Genomic DNA, 25,340 nt, shown 5'->3' with positions numbered 1-25,340 from the left:
ATATGGTCATTGTGGCTTTAAGCCACCAAGTTTTGGGATGGTTTTAACGTAGCAACAGATAACCAAGGCAGCGCCTCTGAGATACAAATGAGCAGAAAAAAAGAGAAATGGCTAAAGATGCTACAGCATGGAAGACTGAGGACAAGCTGAAGCCAAAATGGATGTTTGAAAGTTAAAAAAAAATTTAATACTCTTAAAGCAGCCACTAATAAAAGCAACAAAGAAAAAATTCCACACTCTTGCTTCAACTCTGAGTGGTGCTAATCTGCCAACCCATCCTCCCTCTCCCTGACCCTCCTCCATTTTTATTTTTTTACCTCCTCCTTTGCTTTAGATCCGAGTCTTCACCACTATTATGGGCTTTCCTATAAAAAACAAATAAACGAAGATATAAAAGAAAATAGAAGATTATCAGTTGGCTAAGAAAAGCCCACCAAAATGAGCTGCACTTCAGTTAATTCCTTTCTGTTACACATTGATTCACCAAACATTTAAATCACACATATATGCCCAGCCCTACGATAGGTCCCAGAAATAGAACATAACACCAACTGGGCTCAAGAAGCCAGTAACCCAGTGGGGGCTGCAAACAGTCTATAAATAACAATGCACAACATGTCTGCTACGTTCCATTCATCCAATGATGGGGTGAGCCTGCAGGTCCTGGGTCTGCAATCTGCCAAGTTCTGCCATACTTGACTGATGTCAGCTCTCACTTGGATGCCCTTTCCAACACTCTGGCCTCCAAGTCCCTTGACCTTTTCTCTAATAACCTCTTCACAATAACTCAGCGACCCACATCATGGTCACACTTTGGACTTTATCATCTGTAACCACCTTCAAACACTTGGCTTTCTGACCACAGTCTCCTCTCCTTCCTATTTACCAATCCTATCCACCTTCACACAGCTTTGAGGGGGCATCCTGGTGAAACGTGCAGGCTCTGGAGCCAGACAACGTGACTCCCATCTCCTCCACTGATGAGCTGTGTGATTTAAACATATTACTTCTCTTCTCAGTCCTCGGTTTTAACAGAACCTCCCACAAAGTGTTGTTATGGGGATAAAATGAATTAATACATTTAAAATGCACAGAGTAGGACCTGGCTCATTGTAAGCTCTTAATAAATGTTAGCTGTTATCATTATTGCATATCCAACCACTTCCACTCTACCCTCCTTTGACCTCAACAGGACTACTGGTCTATGGACCTTTCTACTTTCCATCAGCTTTTTTTCTCCTTTCTTCATTCCCTCACTGACTCAGCTTAGATTTCCATCATATCAATAACATGCAGGCCAGTACTCAAAACTTCCTTCAAGTCCCTGTTTTCTGTTCAGTCTTTTTGGCAAGACCCCAAGCGTGGGTGCATCCAACTATCCAGGTTCTCTGGCCCAGACTTCAACAGCTGGCTGAGCAGTGCTGGAGGGAGTTACACAAAAGAGTATATGTTACACTACAAACCCATGTTCATAAACCTCAAATGGATCCAACACAGCCCAACAATCATACCACCTTTCTCTGATCTAAGTACTTTCTCTGTTTCTGCAAAGCAGTTTCAAACACTTTTCACCTTGCAACCTTCTGATGCGTCATACCTCCGCTTCAGCAGATGACTTTGTTTTCTCCTTCCAAAGGAAAAAGGAGCCATCAGGTGGCAACTCTTTCATCTTCCTGTTACCAAAAATATGACTTACCAATATCTCCCTCTGTCATTCACAGATCTGTCCTTACAACTAAGGTCAGTCCCTCCACCTGTGCTGTATGGGTCCCATCACCTCTTATCTTCTCAATGACTTTCATTAACTACCCTCCTATCTCTCACATATATTCAACTTGTCCTAATGGAAAATTCTTTTACCAGTTTTTCAGATTGTCAAGTCCTTCCTAACAGACACTGACTTTGACTCCACACCCCCCTTCATCTACTTCGTCTCTCCTCTCTCCTTCAAAGCCAAACTTTCTAAGAGAGGCGTCTAAGTCCCTTTTCTCCACTTCCTCACCCTCGATTATGAAGTGCCTTTGTACTCTGATTGGGGCAGACGTGACTCTTTAATGCCCTATCATAACTTACGTTCCCCATTTCCCCAATATTCTTATATCAAATAATGTAACATTGATATGTCTCTGTCCTTACACCAAATTTTTGGATAACTATTTAGTATAAACACAGTTATATAAATACTCTTCACAGATGATCCATATAGCATTCAAGGAATACAATTTCATTCTTGTACAGGTTTTACAACTTTCTTAGAGATGATAATTGCCTAGTTTTCTATGTACCTATCGGTTGCTTAGTCTTCCTTGTGCTTATCATTATTTCTTCACGCAAACTCTGAGAGAGCTGCAAAACCCCCCCTGAGATGGACGAATACTCAGGTAATCTGAAACTTCCATTTCCATCCCTCTTGGAGCTCTCTCCACCCTCCTGCTCACATCTGGACCATTTGCTCTCTACTACTGCTACACAGATGTTGCTTTGATGAATTCCCTTCACCATGATCCAGGGAATTCCTTTTGCTTCTTTGCATGATGGGTCCCATATTTCTAGGTCTCACGGCTTCTTGTCTTGGTTTTGGTGGAACATATCTTCCAGTTGTTAACAGAGAAAATTTGCATGGCAGGTATATTTTTTTCAGAGCTGGAATTTCTTTTTTTTATTTCTCTCTCTCTCTCTAACTAGTTTAAGCTGGTCAGTGGAGGTGTTTTTGGTGTTTTTTTTTTTTTGGAAGATTGGCCCCTGAGCTAAGATCTGTTGCCAAACTTCCCCTTTTCTTTTTTTCTCCCCAAAGTCTCCCAGTACATAGCTGTAGATTCTAGTTGATCCTTCTAGTTCTTCTATGTGGGATGCCGTCTCAGCAGGGCTTGATGAGCAGTGCTAGGTCCACACGCAGGATCCGAACTGGCAAACCCCAGGCCACCAAAGCAGAGTATGTGAACTTAACCACTTGGTCTTGGGGCCAGCCCCTGGAATTTCTAAAATGTCCTTATTCTATACATGGAATCCTAAACTAAAAATAATCTTCCTTTGGGGTCAGCTTGATGGTGTAGTGGTTAAGTTTGTGCACTCTGCTTCAGTGGCCCAGGGTTCACAGGTTCAGATCTCAGGCAGGGACATACACACCACTCACCAAGCCATGCTGTGGCAGTGATCCACATACAAAACAGAGGAAAATTGGCATGGTTGTTAGTTCAGCAACAATCTTCCTCAAGCAAAAAGAGGAAGATTGGCAGATGTTAGCTCAGGGCCAATCTTCCTCACCAATAAAAAAAGAAATCTTCCTTCAACATTTTGAAGGCAATGCTTCATTATCTCCTTTCTCTGATATCACTGTTAAGTATTCCAATGTCACCATTCTGATTTGTCACCATTTGTGAACAGACGTTTTTTTCTCTCCCACCTTCCAAGTTTTCCAAGTCTTAAAAATTCTCTCTTAATCTAGAATCTTTTGAAATTTAATGATAATGGATCTTGCTATGGATCTAGTTTTTCAATCTGTTATGCCAAACACTCTGTGGGTACTCTCTATCTATAAAGTAAGTTCTGGGATATTTTCTTGCAATATTTCTTTCATAGTTTCCTCTCCTACATTTTCTGGGGGCTTTTTTCTTTTCTTTTTTTTTTTTCTGCTTTTTCTCCCCAAACTCCCCCCAGTACAAAGTTGTATATTTTAGTTTTGGGTCCTTCTAGTTGTGGCATGTGGGATGCCGCCTCAGCATGGCCTGACGAGTGGTGATGTCCATGTCCAGGATCCAAACCAGTGAAACCCTGGGCCGCCAAAGCAGAGTGCACAAACTTAACCACTTAGCCATGGGGCCAGCCCCTGTGGGCTTTTTTCTTAGAAATTTTATTAGCTGAATGTTTGATATCCAGGTTTGATCCTTTTTATTCATATTTCCATATATTTGTTTCATTTTATTTTTGTTCTACTTTGGGAAAGACATCCTTAACTTCATCTTTCAAACCCTCCATTGATTATTTTAAATTCTGCCACACAAATTTCAAGTCTAAGAACTTTTATTCACTTTCCCTTGCTATTAAATTTTTCATTTTTCTAAAAATAATAATTATACTTTTTAGAAATTTTTGTTTCTTATATTGTGTGTATTTCCTGTGAGTCCCCCCACCCCAACACACACACACACAGACTCTTTCCTAATTGATTGTTTCGGTCTCTGTCTTTCCACACAGAGGCCATCCTCCAAGGTGACTACAGCGCTCTCTTCATATTTAAGCATTAGGCACTAAAAAGACTGGAACCCTCTGGATGGTGCAGAGCATGTTAACTGACAGCTTCACTGTAATGTGGAGCAAACTAATGGGGCTAGTCTGAACCACTTCATTGGAGGATCTTTTCCAAATTGGTATCTGTAGGTCTCCTCTTTGTATCTATCTGTCCATTTGCTACAGCGAGATTCTCTAATCTCATTCCTGGGAGATATAAGCCTGGCTTCTAGCATTCTGGGAATAAAGAGAGAAGGGAGCCATTTAGTAAACAAATATTCACTCTCTTGATTTTTCCTAGGGATACAATTTCTCTGTCTCAAGTTAAATAAATGCTGGAGTTTGTCACAGCTCTGTCACTGGCTTTGTCTTCGCATTTCTATACTAGCTATCTAGACAGCCTCATCTCTAGTTCAGATTTCAGTTAATATTTTTGAGAAATTTTATTTCAGTCTAGACAGCTAATCCAGCTCCTGACTTATCTCCAACAATCCATGTGGATCCTGCACTTGGACTTCTCCAAGGCACCACAAACTCAACATATCAAAAACCAAACTCAGAGTTGTCCCTCTCAAGCCTGTAATGTCCTGGTGATTCTTATTTCAGTGCATCACACAAAGTCGTAACTGTACATGTATTTGTGTGATTCGTATATTTCTTCCGGAGATTGTAAGTTCCCAAAGGGTAGAGACTTTGTCTAGTGTTGTTTAACACAGGGCCTGGCATGAAGCAGGCACTCAGTAAACATTTTTGAGTGTAAAGATCAATAGGGGCGAAAATAAATTGTAATGCCAGAAGGTACGCTGGCTTTCTTTTTCTGGAACAGAAATGTTTAAACCAGCAGCTTTAGAGTCCCCATGAACCTGGAAAATTATATGATGATTTGTATGTGTATTTAATTACGTATTTTTCCCCTAGGGAATGAATCCAATATTTCATCTGATTCTCAGAGTTTTGTCACCCAAAAGGGTTAAGAATCAGTGTTCTGGACTCGGCCAGAATTTGATAGCTGTATCTATCCAATGATAAACAACTGGAAAAATATGAAATTTTGACATCTTTTGCAAAACATGTTATCCTGGCATCCATTGCAAAATAGACTTTCCTCTTATTAAATTTAAGTCCTTGAGATTCTTCCATACTGATGACAAATCTTGGTTTTAAATGTCAGTTAAACCAGCTAGGGATTGGTACTCCAGGGCAAGGTAAATATGTGTGACGACAAAACAAGACTGAGAAGGACGGGACATTTATATGGTATATATAGTGGAAAGAAAACAGAATAAGCTTTAGCTCTTCTATGCCAACACACAGCAATGGCTAGTCTCCTCAAAACACTCATGCCCAATAAGAGACTTTTCAAGTGACACACAGAACTAGACACAAGGTTCTATGGCTGCTCAGACAAAAAGATTCTCTTTCCTATAAATCAAAATAGACTTTCCTCTGGATGGTGCCAATGAAAGGATCCTGTATCCACTCACCACAATTACTTCTCTGTAAAACACAGGAAGCCAGCAGAAAATGTATCTCATTACAGAAGTCATTAAGTCTGGATTGGGGAATGTATATGCTTCAAACTACTTCAAGCAATTAGTTTGGAAAAAAATAATGTAAATTTTGGTATATTTTAGCAAAACTTGATAAATGCATTTTCAAATATATTAACACAAAAGGACCATCTGCTCAATATGTGTAATTATTTTATTTAGGGAATGCTAACCAAGAACACTAATAATTAAAGATGAAAAACTATAAAAACCTATTTAATAATAATCATACAGTGCCAAATTCTTAATATATTTAGTTATTCCCACCACCCACACCCTCTCAACATACATATACACACAAATGCACTTTAAAGTGTTTCCCAGTGGTGTTGCCTTGGTTTTAAATGTTGTCCAAGTCGAACCAATTGTTGGTAGGGAAGGAGGGCAGGAAATCATTCTCCTTGCCTTATCTAAATGACAGTTCATCATCCCTGCCTTTTTCAGATGTACAGACCTGGATCCAAATCCCAGATGTGTCATAAAGGACAGTTACTGTCATCCCCAAGCCTCAGTTTTCTCAAGTGTAAAAGTGAGATGATAATGCTGGGCCAGGTATTTTTCCATTGGTACTCAGCCCCATCCTGACCCATCTATAGTCTCTCCTGTATTGCCAAGACTGGAAGTCTGAAAATTACATTTTCCTGGACTCCTTCACCAGCTGGGTTCCACTTATGGAAGCAATCAGGAGAGATCTGATGGGAGGAGAAAAGCGGAAGTGATTCTGCTTCTGGCAGTACCTGAGGCATCCACTCTTGCACTCCTGAGAAGTGGGGGTGCCACAGCATTAGCTACAGTGGTGGTACCTCCAGTAGTGGCAGCAAGAGTAGGTCCAACAGTGGTGGTGCCCACAGCAATGTCAGGAGCAAGCACAGGCTCACGAGGGCCACCTCAAAGGCAGAAGCAGCTTCAGGATCTCTGGGTAACACCCCTTCCTTTCTTTTATTCCTCCAGCCCAGGGGCAGTACAGCATCCAGATCTCAGAGTTGCCCCACTCTCTGCCTTTGTTCCTTCAATCCTAGTCATACTGTGCACCAATACCTTGCATTAATCCCTCTCTGCTGGAAATGGCTAGTGACTGAATGATACAAATGCCAATTTCTATAGGGCTATTATAAGGATCAAATGAAATAACATAGAGTAAGCAATTTGCTCAGTACTCGGACCATGATATATGTCAACTACTATTCCATTATCCTATCTAATCACTGCTGGTCATCCTTTAGCTCGCCTTTTCAGTCCTACTAGGTCAGGAGACATAGACCTTTCTCTTCTTAACCATCAAAAGATTTCAGTGAAGTTGGACCTGGGTTGAGACAGCTGGGGAATAAGACTCTGGGAAACTGGCAGAAGTAGAAGAAATCAAAGAGGGATGGACCAGCAAGCGCAAAGAAGGGCAGAGAAGAGAGAAGGGCTTCTGCTTCTAAATCCACAGTGTATAAAAAGAATGTTGATGGCTATCTGAGAACATGACCTGGACTTCTCATAGTTATAAAAGTCAACTTTAAAATACCACTTATGTAGGTACCCAGAGTAAAACACAGTCCCCATATGTAGGAATGAAATGAATCTCATTGGTAAGTCATTTCTAGGTCTTCCTCTCTTGAATCTGCCACATTACCCAGCCCGCTTTTCAGAGAAAATCCAAAATTTCTAGATATGGACTTTTTTTTTTTAAGTAAGTACATCAAATATAATCACACAAACAATCTGACCTGCTGGAGAAAATATAACAGGATTCACTCTCTGTGCTCTGCAATGGGTTTTACTCAAGTTTATGCAACAATATCAGTCTGGAGAGCAGAGCACTCAGCCTCAGCTAAGAAGATTTATCTATAAAAGTAATTTTGTCTTGTCAGGTAGAAACATTTAATATCTTTTATACATCAACATGTATTATTAATATAATATTATATACACTATGTAATATATTACACATACTATATAATATATATGGTTAAAATATATTAAACACATAACATATTTTTTAACTTATCAGCCTTAATTACAATACAGAAAGCAAGTTCCTGTCAATATTTTATGAAATTGTTCTCTGAAACCCTGGCCGTTTAGAAGAAATGCTTCAGGATCTCTAGCTTATTTTATCTCAAATACATACGCTGTTTTCTTGGGGAGACGAATAGTCAAGATATTATGAGAAGAACCTGTGATAAAAATGTAACTGGGATGCAGAGGTTCCACTGAAAATTAAAAACTGAGGGGCTGTGTTCAGCTTACCTTCTCCTCGTTGGCTGCACAGAGTCATTGTCGCTCCCACAGGAGGGGTTCCGGCGGCGCGTGTAGGGGAATTTTGGGGATTTCGTGCGGTCATTGGGAGAGTTGTAGAGTCCACTGGAGTGGAAGAGGAAGGGTCAACAGTGCCCGCAGAGGGCCTGCGGGGGCAACACCCTAACCGGGACCTAGGGAAGTGTCATAACTGCACAGGTGGTACTTTCGGGGGAATACTGGATCGTGGGCACATGATTCTCTTTGCAGACAAGATTATTGAAAGAAAAGAGAGTAAGATCTGGTAAATGAAATCATAAAAGTCATTATTTTGCCGGAATGGATTTGTCTCACTGGACTTCAATCGTAAGTAATGAACAGACTTGAATGATGGCAATAACAACAATTTGCATTTGTGACAAATTTACCACATGCCAGGTGCTGACTAAGCTAAAGGCTTTCTATTCCTTATCTTAGCTAATCTTCATATCAACCCTAAGCACTGAGGTACAATTATTAGGCCCATTTAACAGAAAAGAAAATTGGAAATACAGAATGTTTAAGTGGCCCAAGTAAAGTAGCTAGGAAGTGGCAGAGCTAGAATTTGAACCTCTGGATTGTCATACCTGAAACTACCATAACTATAGAGCTGGTGAGTTATAATGCAGGTCTGTCACAGGTTTGGTAGTTGTAAACAGAAAGAAGCTAAACATATATCAATATTTTTAGGAATACAGGTCTTCTGAAATCACCATTCATCACTCATCGTTTTCAACTAAAGTTTTTACAAGAACTACGAAATGGGGGAAATTATCAGTAATATGTGATTTAGAGTTTTCAGAAATATGTCATCTTACTCCAAACCATCCTAATGACCTTCCAGGCAGTTTCTTAATAGACACTAGTTTTCCCTTCTGTCTCTCCAAGAGACAGTTTCATGTTAGGACACACTCTGCCGACTTCTATTTCGGAAATTCCCAGTCACACTGATTTAGGAATCTGATCGCCTTGTCCACAGCTAGTCATGACCAGCCACGCAGCAGGTGGATGCCATTATTTAATAAGCTGCAATTGCTAACCCCTTTTCTACTGTTGTCCTTTGCCTAAACAATAATTCCCTTTACCTCTGGGGGCCATTTTCTTCCCACGGTGCGTGAGATTTGCTTCTTTGGGTATCAGGGCTGTTTTCATTCTTTGCTTTCTTAAAGCTTTAATTAAAAAAAACAAAGGTATGGAAAATAAATTAACTAGGAAATAAAAGGAACTCACACACTTATTTCTTCAGTAAAATTATTTAACAAATGTTTAAAAATATGGGTGTGTTTTTATTTATACCCATGACTCATTCCAAAAAGAATACGAATGGCTGCCTAAAAAAATACATGTCACCAGCAAGTACTCTGGGGTCTTTTTTCCCCCCTTCTTTCTTTCTAGTTTTACTGTTTTAAGTCAACAGAAGCCAAGTCATCCATTGTTAAGAAACTTTTAAGAGCATCCACCTGAAGGAAACGAAGCAAGGACAGCTGTTAAGCCATGAAAAGAAGCTAATGAGGAAGCAAAGTTGGGGTATCTGAGCTCGTGAGGCTGGCTGCCTCTTTTGAGCAGTGGTCAGAAACCCCCTGGGTCTGGACTTGGGTCTCACTCTGTGCAGGCTGGTTGGCTCTGGGCAGGTTCAGGCTACCCAAACCGACCTTCCGCTGCCCCCAGTTTCCGCCATATCTTGGCTTCATCCTTCCAAATCAGAATGACTTTCAAATGCTATTTCCTGACCTAGTATCATCTTTCTGTCCTAAGAATGTAAATATAACTGAGTTGTTATTCAACACCAACAAATTGTTTTGGAAACACAGAAGAAGGCACTCATCAGAAGCGTTCAGTCACCAGTGGGGGTGGGAGGTTCACCTCTCCCTCACTTCCCTGGGAGTCTCAGCCTCAGAGGAAGATAGAGCTACTTAACTCCTAATCCACTTTTAACCCTGGCTTTTTGAGGAATCCTTTATACAACTGTCCTCAAACATGGTCATAGGAGGGTCCTTTATAACAGCCAACAAAAAAGAGAGAAAAAAATGACAAAGTCATTTCAAAAAAAGAAAAGAAATTTGTACTCTAGCATACTACATCCACACAGGAATTAATATAAGCCTAAAAAATCATGTACTTGCCAAGGCACATAACTCAGAGCATTAGTATATAGTAAGTAGGTTTTATATATCAACAATTCATTATTTTTATAAAGGTTAAAAAAACTTTTGAAGATCAAATTCCCAAAGAAAAAGCCTACTTTCGAAATGAGGTAAAGTAATAAATATCTAAATATTTAACACAATAGTAGAAAGTGTGTGTGTGTTTAATAAATTAGAAAGAAAAATCAAAAACAGAAAAGGGAGACTGAGAAATGCAATGGGGAGATGAAAGGGGCATTGGGAGAGCAGGCGAAAGTTAAAGAATAATGAAATCCTGGGTGGCAAATTAATTGTATTCACTCCCGAAGCTATTTCTCATCTCGAGCGTGAGTGGAAAATTTGGCGGCCCTTCAGGTATCAATCCTATCGTCAAGAATGCAGTTGCAAAGGGGATTGAACTCATTCTGTACATTTTAAAAAGGCTTGGGATCTGAATTTCACGGAAGATTACTGTTCTTATGTTAGACTTACCATAAGCATGCCCTGTACATACAGATTAAGCTGACTCTATCCACAGCTGTGAGGCTGGCTAAGGGAAGCAGAGTCAACTAAAGTGTACGCAGAGGCAAAGAACTTGTCATTCCAAAAAGAGAATCTGTAAAGGGTGTATCCTAGACCTAAACAAAAGAAAATGTAGGCAAAACCCTGGGGAAAACATTGCAACTCTGCGAATCTCCGTATCTTAGAATTATCTCGCTGGGAAATTATAAACTATACTCTTCCAAGTAGCCACAATCCTGGCAAATGAAGACACCATTATTTACTAACAAGAGATGCAATAGATGATCTAAGAAGTCTTTCAAGGTCACGTATTTCTGACTGCTTGGACTTCTCCATGATGTGCATGGAACTATGTCCAGAGAGAAAGTGAGTGGATGAAAGCTGCTCGTTGTATGTCTAAAATGCTTTTCTGCGAACATAATTGGAGATAGGAAAAAATGATGCTGAAACAGCGTCTTAACAGAGAACAAGGCTGATCTTTCAGGGAAACAATCCATGCAACATATTAAAAGAAGGTCTTTCCGCTGGGGAATGCTGCTGGGAAAATTGATGCAGAGGACCATGACAACTCTTCATACATATGCAATCACTGACTTCTAAAGCCATGTGCCTCTAAATGCTCCAAACCCTCTTTCCAGGGCACAGTTCAGTGCACCGCTGTAATGAACACAGTACATTAAACATGAATATCATCTACTTTATTTCACAGGTCCCTCTGAATTAGTCCATTATATCATGCCATTTTAAAAATCACATGGAATTTTCACTTTGCTACCACGAATGCAGACCACAGACTATCTAAGAGTTCAGCACGTTGTGACAACAGAAGCATTTCCTTCAAATGAAAGAGGCAGGTTCTGATGTTTTCTATTTTACTGGCATTTTAAAGTATGCTTTGGCACACAGACTATTTTGATCAAAAGTATTAGTTAATTAATCAAAGTGAAAAGATTCTTAACCTTGCCAACAGGAAGAAGCATTTTGGTGACAGCATATAGTGGTGTGTTCTTTCAGTTAACTGACTAACCTTTTTATTGGTGAAGGTGCAATAATTTTAGTTGTTCCTTCATTTTCTCCATTTTCCACATTCACAGTTACCCGATTTATGCTGTTTGATCCTAGGAACAAACAGGGGGAAGGAAAGATGGAAGAAAGGAGACAGTGATCAGAAAAACACAAAGGAGCAAAAACTTTATTTTAAAATGCAATTTTAGGGACATCATGGCACATTTTATTAAGAAATTATAATTCTTAATAAATAATGAATCACCCAATAAATCTGAGGTACCATTTTCTGACACGTACTAAATCTTCAACATTACAATGTCCACAGGGGTCTAGGCTATGACATCACATTAAAATGGGACTTCTGAGACTTTAAGAGTTAACTAAGTTCCCACATCATGGACATTTTTACTCTAGACTGTTAAAATACGAATCTAAGGGATTTGGTGCCATATATTGGAATGTAAGACATAATAATCAGTCCTGGATAACTACATTGTGAAGAAGTTACTGTTTCCTGGCATGCCCTGCTAGCCCCCATTCCAAATCAAACCAAAAAAAAAAATTTCACACCTGAAAATATTCCAACTCATAATGCAAATGGAAAAAAGAATAATATAGATGTGATTTGCATCACTCACATCCAAAAAAAAGTTTCCAAATATGTTTTTTATGCAAACATTCCTAAAAGTCTAAAACTGACTTTTTACAAGCTATTATTCCACAGATTTGCATACATTCTAGATGGACCAGCAGAGGGAGCCCCCAGCAGACACAACGTTGGAAATCACGATCCAAACAGAGATCAGTGAAGCGGCTGGGCCCATCCAGGAAGTCTGGATCCCATTCTCAGGACAGAAGTCGATAAGCCTGTGGGAGTGAGATGTGTGGGTGCCCACGACAACTCTTCTCAAGTGGGCTGCACCTCACTCTGGGAGGTACAGGGGAAGCTAGCAATGGGATGCTCGAAGTCCTTGTTCAGTTATGTGTCTTTCTCAGAGAGGCATCTTGCTGGGGTATGTCCACAATTCAGGTCCTTCAATCCAAGGTGTAACCACCACTAACCACTGAAGTTTTTGAGTCACAAGATGAATTTGTAATACTAATGAGAGCTAATATTTATTGAGCACTTACCATGTGTTGGGTGCTGTCTCAAGCACTTCACGTCTATTTACTCATATAATCCTCAAAATAACCCTATAAGGTAGATACTAACATTATCCCCATTTCTTAAAGAGAAGAAAAACAGGCCTTTCCAAGGTCCCATGGCTCGGGAGTGGGGGGCTCATCTCTGAAACCCCGCTGTCTGGCTCCAGAGACTTAGCTCTAAACCACCACAACCCACGGCCTTCCACGTGTCATCTGCGTCCCACCCTCAAAAAGTTCAAAGTCAGTCTCTATTAGGGGTCCACTGGGAGAGACAGACTCTTTGAAGATAAGTGAAAAGAATATCCAAATAAGTGGTTCCAAATAAGAGTTTCAAAAGCTATTATTATAAGGAATTCAACAGGGATTTAATATAAGAATTTTGCTCTTATTTTGGAATCCTGAAATGGAAAGACAAACCCAAAGAGAGATACACATTAAAAGTAAGCTCACGTTGCAGCATCATTCAGAATCCAGGCATTAGGAAAGAATAACATTGGGGCCTACGGGCAATTTCATCAGGTATGATAAATGGAACACAACCAACTCCCTTGAACTACCCCGTGTGCTATCAGACATCGGCAGTGGCCAGTCACTGTCTATTTTGCTGTAACGGTTAATAAAAATCACAAGGGCAGATTACCAAAATTGCAGGCAGAGATTTGGGATGGAGCTGCTTCTCAAATGTAGGATTCTATGTGGTATGGCCCTGGGGTAGTGGCAGGAAGGATTCATTCATTTGTGCTCCAAACAGTAGGTATGCCCCAACATTAATATTTTTAGTTGTTCCTAATGAACTTTTTAGAAATGTAGTATTGTTCTCAGCAGGTATTACTAACTTCATGTACCTAGGGCTGTTTTCCCCGGCTCTGGGGAAAAGGAGGCACAGCAGAGGGACCAATACGCAGTGCCAAGAACACCAACTGAAGAAGCGTGAGTAAGGGGGAACGTCACGTTACCCAAAGCCCTGTGCAACTAGTTTAAGAATAAGCCTCGGTTTGCTCCAGTCCTCTCTTTAGACTGACTAGTTTTTTCCTGGTCTAACAACTGATCCCCTTGGGAAAAGTGAGGTTGCTTAATTACTTTCACCTAGTTTCTTTCCATCCGAATCTTCTAAAAAATTAATGAACAGGTAGACAAAAAGCTGAGGAATATTTTAAAATAGAAAAATTTCAAACAATGCGTATATATTTTCTTAAGCTAATATTTGGTTATTCACAATATCCAAATCATAATTTTTTTTTTTTTAAGATTTTATTTTTTTCCTTTTTCTCCCCAAAGCCCCCCGGTACATAGTTGTATATTCTTCGTTGTGGGTCCTTCTAGTTGTGGCATGTGGGACGCTGCCTCAGCGTGGTTTGATGAGCAGTGCCATGTCCGCGCCCAGGATTCGAACCAACGAAACACTGGGCTGCCTGCAGCGGAGCGCGTGAACTTAACCACTCGGCCACGGGGCCAGCCCCCTAAATCATAATTTTTAAAGATGAAACACCAGATGGATGGTTTTCCGAAAGACTTGAAGGAAAGATATCACGTCCATGCTCTCTCTCCAACACTCACACACAATGCAGCCAGGCTTCTTCAAAATAAACTGGTCAACTGTCAGGACCATTTTACTGCAACAAGAGTCAGAAAACTCTCATCAACGCAGCACAAATGAGATAAGGCGGTGTCAGTAACACAATCTAATTCATGGACCTTCTATACTCAGAATGGTGAACTACTAACTAAAAATCTGCTTATATGTATTCCCCTTTTCTATGTGAACTGGACAAGCATGGGGTTTAAACGTCTTACTAGGAAAACATACTGCGGGGGAAACTACCTAAAAGCATTAACTTACTGGGAGCCCCCCTGAAGTATCCATTCATATAATATTTATACACTATAAATTACTGTTGTCTATTCACGGATGTAGAGTTCTTAAAAAGCCCTACTTAGGCAATACTGATTAGCTTTCTTTATGTTACTAAAGTTTCACTTAAAAGCAATAACTATACTTTCAAAACATTACATTTTAACCATCGTCCTAATTAGGTCAAATTAGTCAGAACTTTATCATACTACCATTTGAGAAGAAAGCTATGCAATTCAGTAAAGCTAGGTTATGTGCTGGTTATTGAAATCTGCAAACGTGAGAAAGATAGGCTATGCGTTATTTAGGTTTACTAACTCCATTTTGATGACATGCATTATTAACCATTTTCCTCTTCCAAACTCTTCCTCCCACCATCATATTAACTTCCAGAATCATCCTTTCTACATTTGCTCGGATTCTTGGGCTACAGAGAAGAGATGATCTGACAAACCCATCACACTAAAAGGCTCACGTCTTCGTGTATTATTTGCCACAGAATAGTTTCATCTTAAAGAGGAAAAAGAGTAGTCAAACATTAACTAAATAATTAACTGATAACAATGGAATTTCAGGCACTGCTCCAAGAGATATTTTAAGGTTGGAGAAATCTTTTCCCCACTCCTTTTTCATTGTAATTTAAAACAGACCACCAAAAAAGAATATAATATATAACATATGAACAGTTTAACAAATATTATAAAGTGAACAGCTATTTAACCACTACCCACTTCAAGAAATAAAACACTGAAGGCAATTTTCCTACACTATACAAATCATTCCATTTGGGGCAACTCTTTCTTTTAGATAAAGCCAAACAGTTGTTTTCCATCTTAAATACCTAGAAACAGGAATTATCATGTATACATTTCATAAAATATTTATAATATACACAATAAAATTAGTAATTTTTAAATTATTAATAAGTTAATAAGGCCTCAAAATCTTTTTTTATTGAGGTATAATTAACATATAACATTATATTAGTTTCAGGTATATAACGTAATGATTTGATATTTGTATATGTTGTGAAATGATCACCACGATAAGTCTAGTTAACATCCGTCATCATACACAGCTACAAAAAATTTTTTTGTGGGGCTGGCCCTGTGGCCGAGTGGTTAAGTTCTCGCGCTCTGCTGCAGGCGGCCCAGTGTTTCGTTGGTTCGAATCCTGGGCGCGGACATGGCACTGCTCATCAAACCACGCTGAGGTGGCATCCCACATGCCACAACTAGAAGGACCCACAACTAAGAATATACAACTATGTACAGGGGGCTTTGGGGAGAAAAAGGGAAAAAAATAAAATCTTTAAAAAAAAAATTTTGTGATGAGAACTTTTAAGATTTATTCCTTAGCAACTTTCAAATGTACAATACAATATTATTAACTATAGTCATCATGCTGTACATTATATCCTCAGGCCTTATTTTATAATAATGCCTCAACATCTTAATAAAATGAAGAATACATCACTGTGCTCCTCTCCCCATGACTGCCAGGACAGTGTTTTATATATGGTAGGCACTCAAGGAAGGTCTATTATTATAAAGCAGGTATTTTTTCCTACTATTTTTTCCACTAGAAGAGAAAATTCAGGACAATGATGTTGTGTTTAAAAAGTGTCAAAACTAAGACAAAAACAATCTGGACATGGTTGTATGGGAATGCAGGACAAGAGGACATGCAGACACAGCCTACAGGACTGGGCTACTCGGAGCTTTAAAAGCAGCCTTCTGCTACAGCACACTACTCCTGTAAATGATCGCCACAGATTATCTACAGCAAAGATCAGTTACTGACATACTCATCAAAGCTCCTAAGTAAATCTGCATTTTATTTTAGATAAAGTAATATATTAACTTTAACAAGACCACTTAGAATTAATCAGGAGCATCCAATTCATTTTGTGTATTGTTCACATTAAGAAGACAAAGCCCTCTACATTTCAAGAGGCTGGTCACATTTGGAAGAAATGTGACCATCACATTATCAGGGGACTGCTACAGTTTATTAAAGAACCAAATCCAGCTCATGAGCTGGAATTAGTTTTGTTTCTGGACTGTTAGACGCTTAATGAAGGCCCACAATTCCCTATAGTTTAGACAGCACTGTAACGCCAGTGTCCAGTGCTCCACAGTCTCTTTTTGTTCATCTTTTAACATCCTATATGCAAATGCTTCTGGCCTGTGTGCATCAGACCACTACCAGGCTTTTGTGTGGTTTGCCTCTGTTCACGTTTGAGTGCCCTCATCCTAAATGACCCATGCCTTCCCTTCAGAAAGAGTGACTGTCAGAAACATACATAATTTAGCACATTTTTTCCTGTCATGAAATGTTTTATATTTGACAGAACACGCATTAAATTATGTAAAATAAAATTAAACTTTAAAACACACAATTTGGAAAATAGAGGTGTTTCTGAGTCCAATGGCTAATTCTTTTTTTTGGTGAGGAAGATTGGCCCTGAGCTAACATCTGTGCCAATTTTCCTCTATTTGTATGTGGAATGCTGCCACAGCATGGCTTAATGAGCAGTGGATAGGTCCACACCCAGGATCTGAACCCGCAAACCCCAGGCCACTGAAGTGGAGCATGCAAACTTGAGCACTACACTACCAGGCCAGCCCCTCCAATGGCTAATTCTTTAAAGTTTAAATGCCTGACATTGGCCCACTCATCCCAAAAAGACAGCCAGATCCCTGCTTTTCTTAAGAGTTTCTGCATTCAAAAGTCCCAAGGGTGGTATTTAAGTACGGTTACCTCTTTACCACAAATACACAGATTTTTAAGACAATGATTTTACTATATGTCAACTGCAAGATCAAACAAGGCATTCTGCTAAAAAGCTGGAGGGTAGATTATGAAGAATGGGTGTGGATGAGAAAGATGCTAGGGAAATATGTTTCTGCATGAAAGATCCCTTCCCTGGTTGGTCTGCTTCCAATTTCTCCTTCCCTGATCCAGCACTCTCCTGGATCCCTCTGCTTTCCTCGTTACCAAAATGATCAACTTGGGAGTGTGAGTCAGATGGCAATGAAGGCACTTCATCCTCTGCCCATCTGCCAGAGCTATACACACTGAGACAGAGGTGGGCAGAGACATCCTTCCTTGTGGGTCAGAATGCCAGCTTAAACAAGAAAGGCACTTCTGAGCCTGGGAAGGCATTTGCTCAGTCTCTTAGATCCTCAGAGTAGAATGAAAAGGCTCTACTATCTGAAGAACCTGTAGTCTACATCTGTGTGTGCTGGAGGGGCTGCCAGATATGATAACACCAGAGGGACGCCCATAGTTCCTTTCAGCCATCTTAGGCCCAATGGCAATGCCTATCTGGGAATGGTTGGCTGGGATCAAGAGGTGTGGCACATCACTTAGATACCAAGTTTTTCCTCCTGTGATGAGGACACAGATTGAGGGAAGAGAGTTGAGTGAAGGGTCACACCCTATCCTGGTAGTTCTCTTGTACTGCCCCCAATTCTCCACAGGGCCACGCCATTTAGAGCAACACACAGAAAACCTTCCCCAGTCATCTTCTCTCGAACAATTTACGCTCACTTGGTCTAGGGAAAGTGGACAGTTCCATACTTGACCCAGAGTTGGTTCTGTTTCAGAGGAGTCTGCTAGACCACTGCTTTACAAGTTTTAATTTGATGCAATTATAATAGTACATAAAGTATACACAAATACAAAGTACATATAATTATACATAAAGATAGCTTTAAAAGGGCTTATTTAGCTAAGGCAAAATTGGGAAAATTTTCCTTTTTTTCTGCTGGCACATTTGAGTTCATAGCTAAGAGAGCTTAACTGAGTGTTCTTTAAATTTTCCTACGCAAGTACTCACTAAAAGAATTTGAGGGCCAGCCCAGTGGCCTAAGGGTTAAATTCGGCAGATTCTGCTTCAGAGGCCTAGGTTCTGTTCCCAGGTGTGGACCTACACTACTCATCTGTCAGTGGTCATGCTGTGGTGGCAGCTCACATACAAAAAGAGGAAGATTGGCAGTGGATGTTAGCTCAGGGTGAATCTTCCTCAGCAAAAAAAAAAAAAAAAAAAAAGAATTTGAAAAACTATGTACCTCAGCACATTTCTAAGATGATATCTAACATTTTCATCACAAGTTTAAATAGTACCAAAGGATGTCATTTGCAGCATATAGTAAATATTGACAGTGTTAAATGGAACTGTTTCATGACTCTCTTAGATGTATCCAATGTAATAAAATACCACAGAAATTTAATATCTACAGTCATCCATTTTAAAAATACATGAAATGAGTTTAGCAGTTGGAAATTTCAGTGTTCTTTTTTCTCCTTGTAGCTGCATTTCAATTCCTCCTCCTCTGCAAGAATTTATTCCAAAGTAATATGTTTATGCTTGAAAGTTTTTATTCACTCTACCTTACTTCTCTGTGACAAAAAATAGAAGTAACATAAAATAAGTTTTATTTCCCATGACGAAAAAGCTCTACATGTTAAAATTTCTTCTAAACTAAGTTATCATTACAATTATTAACAGTATATTATTAGCATACCATACTAATGTTGATAAATAATTATTAAATGTAACACGTAAATTTTTATTGGAAAGTAATCCTAAAAGAGATGAATGGGATAGTTTTGTTTTCCCAATGATTACGTGGATCATCTCCATTCAAGAAGGTTATTTTTTTGGCTAGAATGAAACAGTTTGGCAAGAATTCTATTCCTATTTTTATTTTGATAGGTTCTCAATGCTGAGAAAGCTTGTTCACATAAGTAGAGGTTTATGTAAAGCAACATGTGGACGTTTCAATCAATCCCACATTTCATGTGGGATTTCAAATGTTCTATCAGGTAACAAACCAGTTGGGTCCTCCTTCAATTTTGTTGGAAGTCAAAACAAAAAAATGACTTAGAAAAGGATGTGTCACTTGATAATCAAGGTCATTTACTTTCCTGAGATCAAGCCAGGAGGCTTAACGTTTAAGGACAAGGCAGGAGAACAAGATTTCGGATGGGGAGAAGGTCTGCCTTTCTTTTGGAAAACAGAACAAGTTCCATTGGAAAGGGCAGGCTGGAGAGGAGCAAGTCTACCACAACAGGCAGATTCCTTCCAGGAAAGAGAATCTGGAAAGTGATTCAGTTAGAACACTGCCTTAGCCCACATAGTCCTGGAAAGGTCTCCTGTATCCCCTCCCCACCAGGAGTTGCATAACCCAGCTTGAAATCTTCTGCCCTACTCTATCCGTCCTTCAAAAACCACTTTCTTCACAATAGCATCATGGATTACCTTTAGCCATAAACAAATTGTCCTTCTGGGTACTTAAAACTCTTTCCATGTTCCACTCCATGACACTTGACACACGCTGCCCGCAGTTAAGTACATCTTTTACCTCTCCAGTCTGACAAGTCTGAACGTGTCTCAACAACGTACAAGGGTGAGACTTACACAAACCTGGATTTGTTTCTCAGCTCTGTCAATTTACCCACTGTATGATCCTGGACAAGTTATTAAACCCCTCTGGGCCTCAATTTTCTCAGCTGTAAGGTGGAGATATCACCAACTACTTATATAGTGGATATGAGGATTACATTAGATAATTTATATGAAGTGCTTAGCGTAGTGCTGGGCATTTAGCAACTGCTAAATAACTGCTGTGTTATTTTTAGATGACTAAGTTCCTCTCAAATAGGGACAAAGGTTTGCTCACTTTTCTGTGCTCCATACAATAAGGTCTCCACTGCCTGCTTTTCCTAACGGCACCAAGCAATTCTTCAATTTTCAGTGGACATGGATTGAATGTATTGCAATTTAATTCAATTCTGACACTATCTACCTGGAAATAGGGAGGGCTCAGTCCCACAAGACTGCCCCTACTTCAGACACCATTCTCAAGTTCAGGTTGTTATCTGTGCTTCTGGACCAACCCTGACTATAAATCAGAGGCTCCCATCACCTTCTCCTTGGGTTCGATTCATTTGCTAGAGCAACTTACAGAACCCGAAGACACAGTTTACTTACTGGATTGCCAGTTTACTATAAAAGGATATAACTCAGGGACGGCCAGATGGAAGAGATGTACTGAGCAAGGTACATGGGAAGCGGCACAGACCTTCCATGCTCTCTCTCTGCATCTCCAGGAGTTCACCAATCCCTCAGAGCCCCTTCTTTTGGTGGGTTTTATGGAGGCTTCCGCACATAGGCATGAATGATTAAATCATTGGCCATTGGTGCTTGATTCAACCTTCAGTACCTCTCCCCTCCCTGGAAATCATGTAGGACTCAAGTTCTACCCCACCAATCACATGGTTGATTCCCCTGGCAACCAGCCCCATCCTTAGGGGCTTTCCAAAAGTGACCTCATCGACATAAACTCAGGTGTGGTTAAAAGGGGTTTGTTATGAATAACAAAACACACTTCTTTCACCTTTACAGCTCTCATGCTCAGGAACTTCCAAGGGTTTTAGGAGCTCTGTGCCAGAAACAGGGAGGAAGACCAAATCTTTATTTTTTATTATAAATCACAATATCACAGGTCTTATATCAAAGAAGTGCTCAGTAAATTCTTGTTGAATGAGAAGAAAAAGGAAACAAAAGTGTCATTTATGGTAACTCACTAAAACTATGATATTTAACTTGAATATACAATAGGCCTTTAGTTTTGCTTGCTTTTCTAATTTTTGTAGCTATGCATGGAATGCTAAACACTCCTAGGAAGAGGAGAAACATTAACTTTTTAGAGAAAATCTAACCAGACTTGCCATATATTAAGAAACCTTTTACCGAATGAAAATAAATATCAGCTTTAAGGCAATAAAGAAAAAGATGTCAACAAAGGAAAATAGCCTTGAACACACATCTGGCTGTATGGTCTACCTAACGTTCCTCACAATTATCAGTAACACTGCCACCTCCCTTTTTTGCTAGGCAAAATGTCCCAAAGAACTTCAACATTTCTCAAAAAAAAAAAATGCCTTGATGTAAAAGCAGGCTGACTTGCTGCTCCTCCATAAATGAGCAGAATGTACTGAAGAAGACCTGCTGAAATGAGTAGATCAGTGAAGTAAAGAAATCACACAATAGTGGAAAAAACAGAGGATGCATATTTTCAAATAATTCTAGGCCTTTCACTTTTTTACTTTCCATTTACCTTCCAAATATGTGCCCTAATATTCCAAAGACCTGGGTTCAAATCCTAATGCTGTTCTTAACTATCTGTGTAACCCTGATTAACTACTTAGGTTTCTGAGCTTCAGTTTCCTCACATGTAAAACGAGGATACTACCCACCCTCCTCAAGGGGTTACCAAAAGGATTACATAAGTAATGTTGTCCACTGTTTAGGGGCAAGGAAACTGGCTCAAATTAGGGACTCATTGTAAAAACACAGCAGGATCTCACAGCCTGGAATTGCTGGCTACAAGGTCTCCTACCCCTGCTCTGCTCTCAGATCCGCATGGACCTGCAGTGTTTCTCACAGTGAGCCGCCTCCTCTTTCTCTGCAAACCAGGTTCTGTCTTGAAGTGTGTGCCTGGTACCTGGGCTGTAACAGCAGCCTCAAAAGGAGTGGCTCTTCCCAGCTCAGTGACTCATTCTCTGGGCTCCAATTCCAGCTTCTCTGGGGAAGGAACCTGACTGGGGGGTTTCCGCAGGCGCCCCGTTCTCACCCCAGCAGAGAAGGGAGAGGGCGAGGCCTCTGTTACAGAGGGCTGTCCTGTCTCCCCATAGGACTCTTGCTCTTGGCATAGCGCATTGTTCAACATGCCAACCAGGGCACCTACTCCAGAGTGTAAGTTGTTCCTTTCTCCCTTGCTTCACCTCCTCTCCCTACACCTACCAAAACAATCCTGAACCCCAGGAACCCCAAACATTTTTCACATTGATGCCAATAAGTAAGGCAGGCGGAGCCACAGAAATCCACCTCAGATTTCTCAGCCTGAAGACAATGCTGGCAGAGAAATCACCACCATGAATCCTGAATCTGATGATAAAACAAAGCTGTGCAATCTCAGATGCCATCTGCCTAAGAGATCTATCTCAGAACAGAAGCTCCAACAGGTGACAGACACACCCTCGAACCCTGTCTGTAAAGAAAACGGGGTGAGAAAGCAGGTAAATGTGCCTCAAAGGTTAGTAATGTTAAGGCAGAGCCTGGGGAACTGAGACCACAAACCAGCCCTATGGTGGAGCCAGTCCACGCACTGATTTCTAAAGTATGAGCAGACTCGTGAAGACTAGTCTACGGCTATGTTCACATAGAAGTCAACAGGGAGACAAAGCCATGCCAAGCCTGTCCTGAAAGGTCTCTTTTTATTTGCCCCCAGGAAGACAGAACTAATTTCTAACTGTGAGTTAACCAAAGAGGTAAAAACCCAGATTCATCCAGTCAATCTGGACTAAAAGAATAATTTGAAAAACTGTACTGAAGCAAAGGTTGTTGCAATTAATTTCCTTCAATGTGTCAATAAGAGTTTCATTTGAACTTAAGTTTTAAAGAATCAGCTATATTTTTGTATTTAAAGCCACACAAAAATATTGCATATTTCCAATGGCAAAAATATATTTTGTAATATGGGAAGATATTTTTCCCAGGTCTGTAAGACTTCTGAAGTGATAGTTTAAAAAAAAAAAAGCAATACTAAAAAAAGCTTTCCAAAATCCTTTCTCATATTTGGTCCTTTCAATTTTATATCAGGTAAACCAGAGAGAAGGAGAGAGAATTTTAGGAAGAAGAGGGATCTTTAAAGTTCATGTACCCAATTCCTTTACTTTATGGATAATGAGATGAAAGCTTAGAATGTTGAACGACGTGTTACAGATCACAGCTAAGTTAGACCAGGAATTCAAGTCTACTGAAATCAGGTACAACTTTCTTTTTTTCCTCCCATTGTACTATACATCTTCTCAAGGCAAAGGCTTATGTAATCAGCCAAGAGGAATCTAAGACTCCCTCAGCAGGAGTTCTTACAGTGAGGGTCAAGAGGAAGTAGGATCACCGATTCAGATCATATCTCAGTAGATTCTGTAACATTGATTTATCACCTGTAGGAGGAGAGTCACAATCACACTTTATCTAAAACAAAGTTAACACTTAAATTTCCTAGAAATCTTCTCTAAAACCACCCACTTAACAACTCCTGGTCAGAATGCCTTGCCCTATTCCTTCCTGTGAGAATTTATACAATTTCATCCCTTCCTGTCTTGTCTTCAGTTGACCCAGAGAGGATAAACAAACAAAACCTTCAACATACCATCAAATGCCCAACAGGTGTGAGAGCTATTATGTCACTGTCTTTTTCCAGACATTCCTCACAGCGCCCTGTGATTCTCATCCACATACCCTCCCGGTTCCAGAACTTGCTATACTTGCAAGTCACCTCACGTCTTTGGGCCTCCTTTCCTTACCTACAACACGGAGTGACCATCCTCTACTTCATCTAATCCAAGGGCTCTGGGTCCTGCCATGAGTTTCCCTCCTTGGAAACAAAGTATGCTCTGCATGACCTAGAACCATCTTCTATACTTTAAAGCCTGGATTAAAATGTACAAATACAAATGTCTTATGCCCCTCGCCTTGAAGACTTGGTTGTGTCTGTTACAATATGGTAGAAATTCCTACCAGATGAATTTTGTATGACAAGTTGTGTATTGTTCCATTACTTTTTCTATAAATTACAATGCATACTTCCTAGCATAATATCAGTGTCCTCATCTTAGCTTTTCAAGAATTTTTCTACTGGAAACTTGAATGTACATTTGAAATCATTTTGTGAATTTAATGCCTTCATGACAATTATCTGTAGGGCTTTTTTTTTAATATAATATGGTAAAACTGCAAATGCTATTAAAGACTACATAGTAAAAATTAATCTCTTTCCCACTCAGGATCGCCAGTTTTTCAGAAACTCTGCCCAGAACCACTACTGTCACTAGTTTCTCATACTGTCTGCAAGTATACATGTATGCATACCCCCATCTCTGATTTTTGTTTGTATTTTTATATAATGGGACCATATTACATGCTGCTGCCCCCTGCTTTTTTTTCTTGCTTATACTATACTCTCAAGATCATCCCATATCAGCACAAATTTATCATGTTCTTTTTTGTTTTTCCTCTCTATACTGTGAACTCTAATTGACCTGAGTTCAGATTCCAGCTCTGGGGCCCTGGACAAGTCCCAGCCTCTGTCTTCTCACCTGCATAGTGCGAGCATCTTCTAAAAGAAATGAGACACTATCTCTAGGGTGCCTAGTACAGCGTCAGGCATGCAGAAATGCTCAATGACTATTAGTTATTAACATTCCTCTGCCTGTTGAGCTCTTCAGGGGACCTGGCCTTTCATGGCAGATGTTCTGGGACTGTAGAATCAGACCAACACAAATTCAAATCCTGCCCTCAGGTTTCTTGTAACAAAGACATGGTATTTCCTAGGGGGTACATATATATTATTCTATTAGTCCAGTTCCCTACTAACGGATATTCAGGTAGTTTCCAGACTCTGTGATGACAAACACAGCAATAGGCCTGCTCATTTTGCACAGGCGAAGTTGCTGAACTAATAACCTACGGAGGTTGGGACTTAACTTGTGAAATCCCTGATCCAGAGCCCTGGCTTCTATTTACTCCTCATTCAATAACTCTGGCCCCCTCTTGGAGCCCTTTCAGCTTTG

At 39.9% G+C, this 25,340-nt stretch overlaps 1 protein-coding gene across 5 annotated transcripts in view; it reads right to left on the bottom strand.

The window, feature by feature from the left end:
* The window catches only part of EPB41L4A (erythrocyte membrane protein band 4.1 like 4A), a 249,198-nt gene that overhangs the window by 34,867 nt on the left and 188,991 nt on the right, over nt 1-25,340 (bottom strand). For 2 of the 5 annotated variants that reach the window (XM_014730732.3, XM_023617865.2), the window contains exons 13-16: nt 11,712-11,802; nt 9,125-9,208; nt 8,013-8,126; nt 318-365 (exon numbers count right to left, since the gene is read on the bottom strand). In XM_014730732.3, the coding sequence (XP_014586218.1) occupies nt 318-365; nt 8,013-8,126; nt 9,125-9,208; nt 11,712-11,802 (337 nt within the window). The remainder of the gene's footprint in view (nt 1-317; nt 366-8,012; nt 8,127-9,124; nt 9,209-11,711; nt 11,803-25,340) is intronic. The other 3 variants (XM_005599510.4, XM_070234451.1, XM_070234449.1) reach the window with 2 other exon arrangements.

The sequence above is a fragment of the Equus caballus genome, chromosome 14 (assembly GCF_041296265.1).
Source record: "Equus caballus isolate H_3958 breed thoroughbred chromosome 14, TB-T2T, whole genome shotgun sequence".
Classification (NCBI taxonomy): domain Eukaryota; kingdom Metazoa; phylum Chordata; class Mammalia; order Perissodactyla; family Equidae; genus Equus; species Equus caballus.
This window is presented reverse-complemented; position numbering and strand designations above follow the sequence as displayed.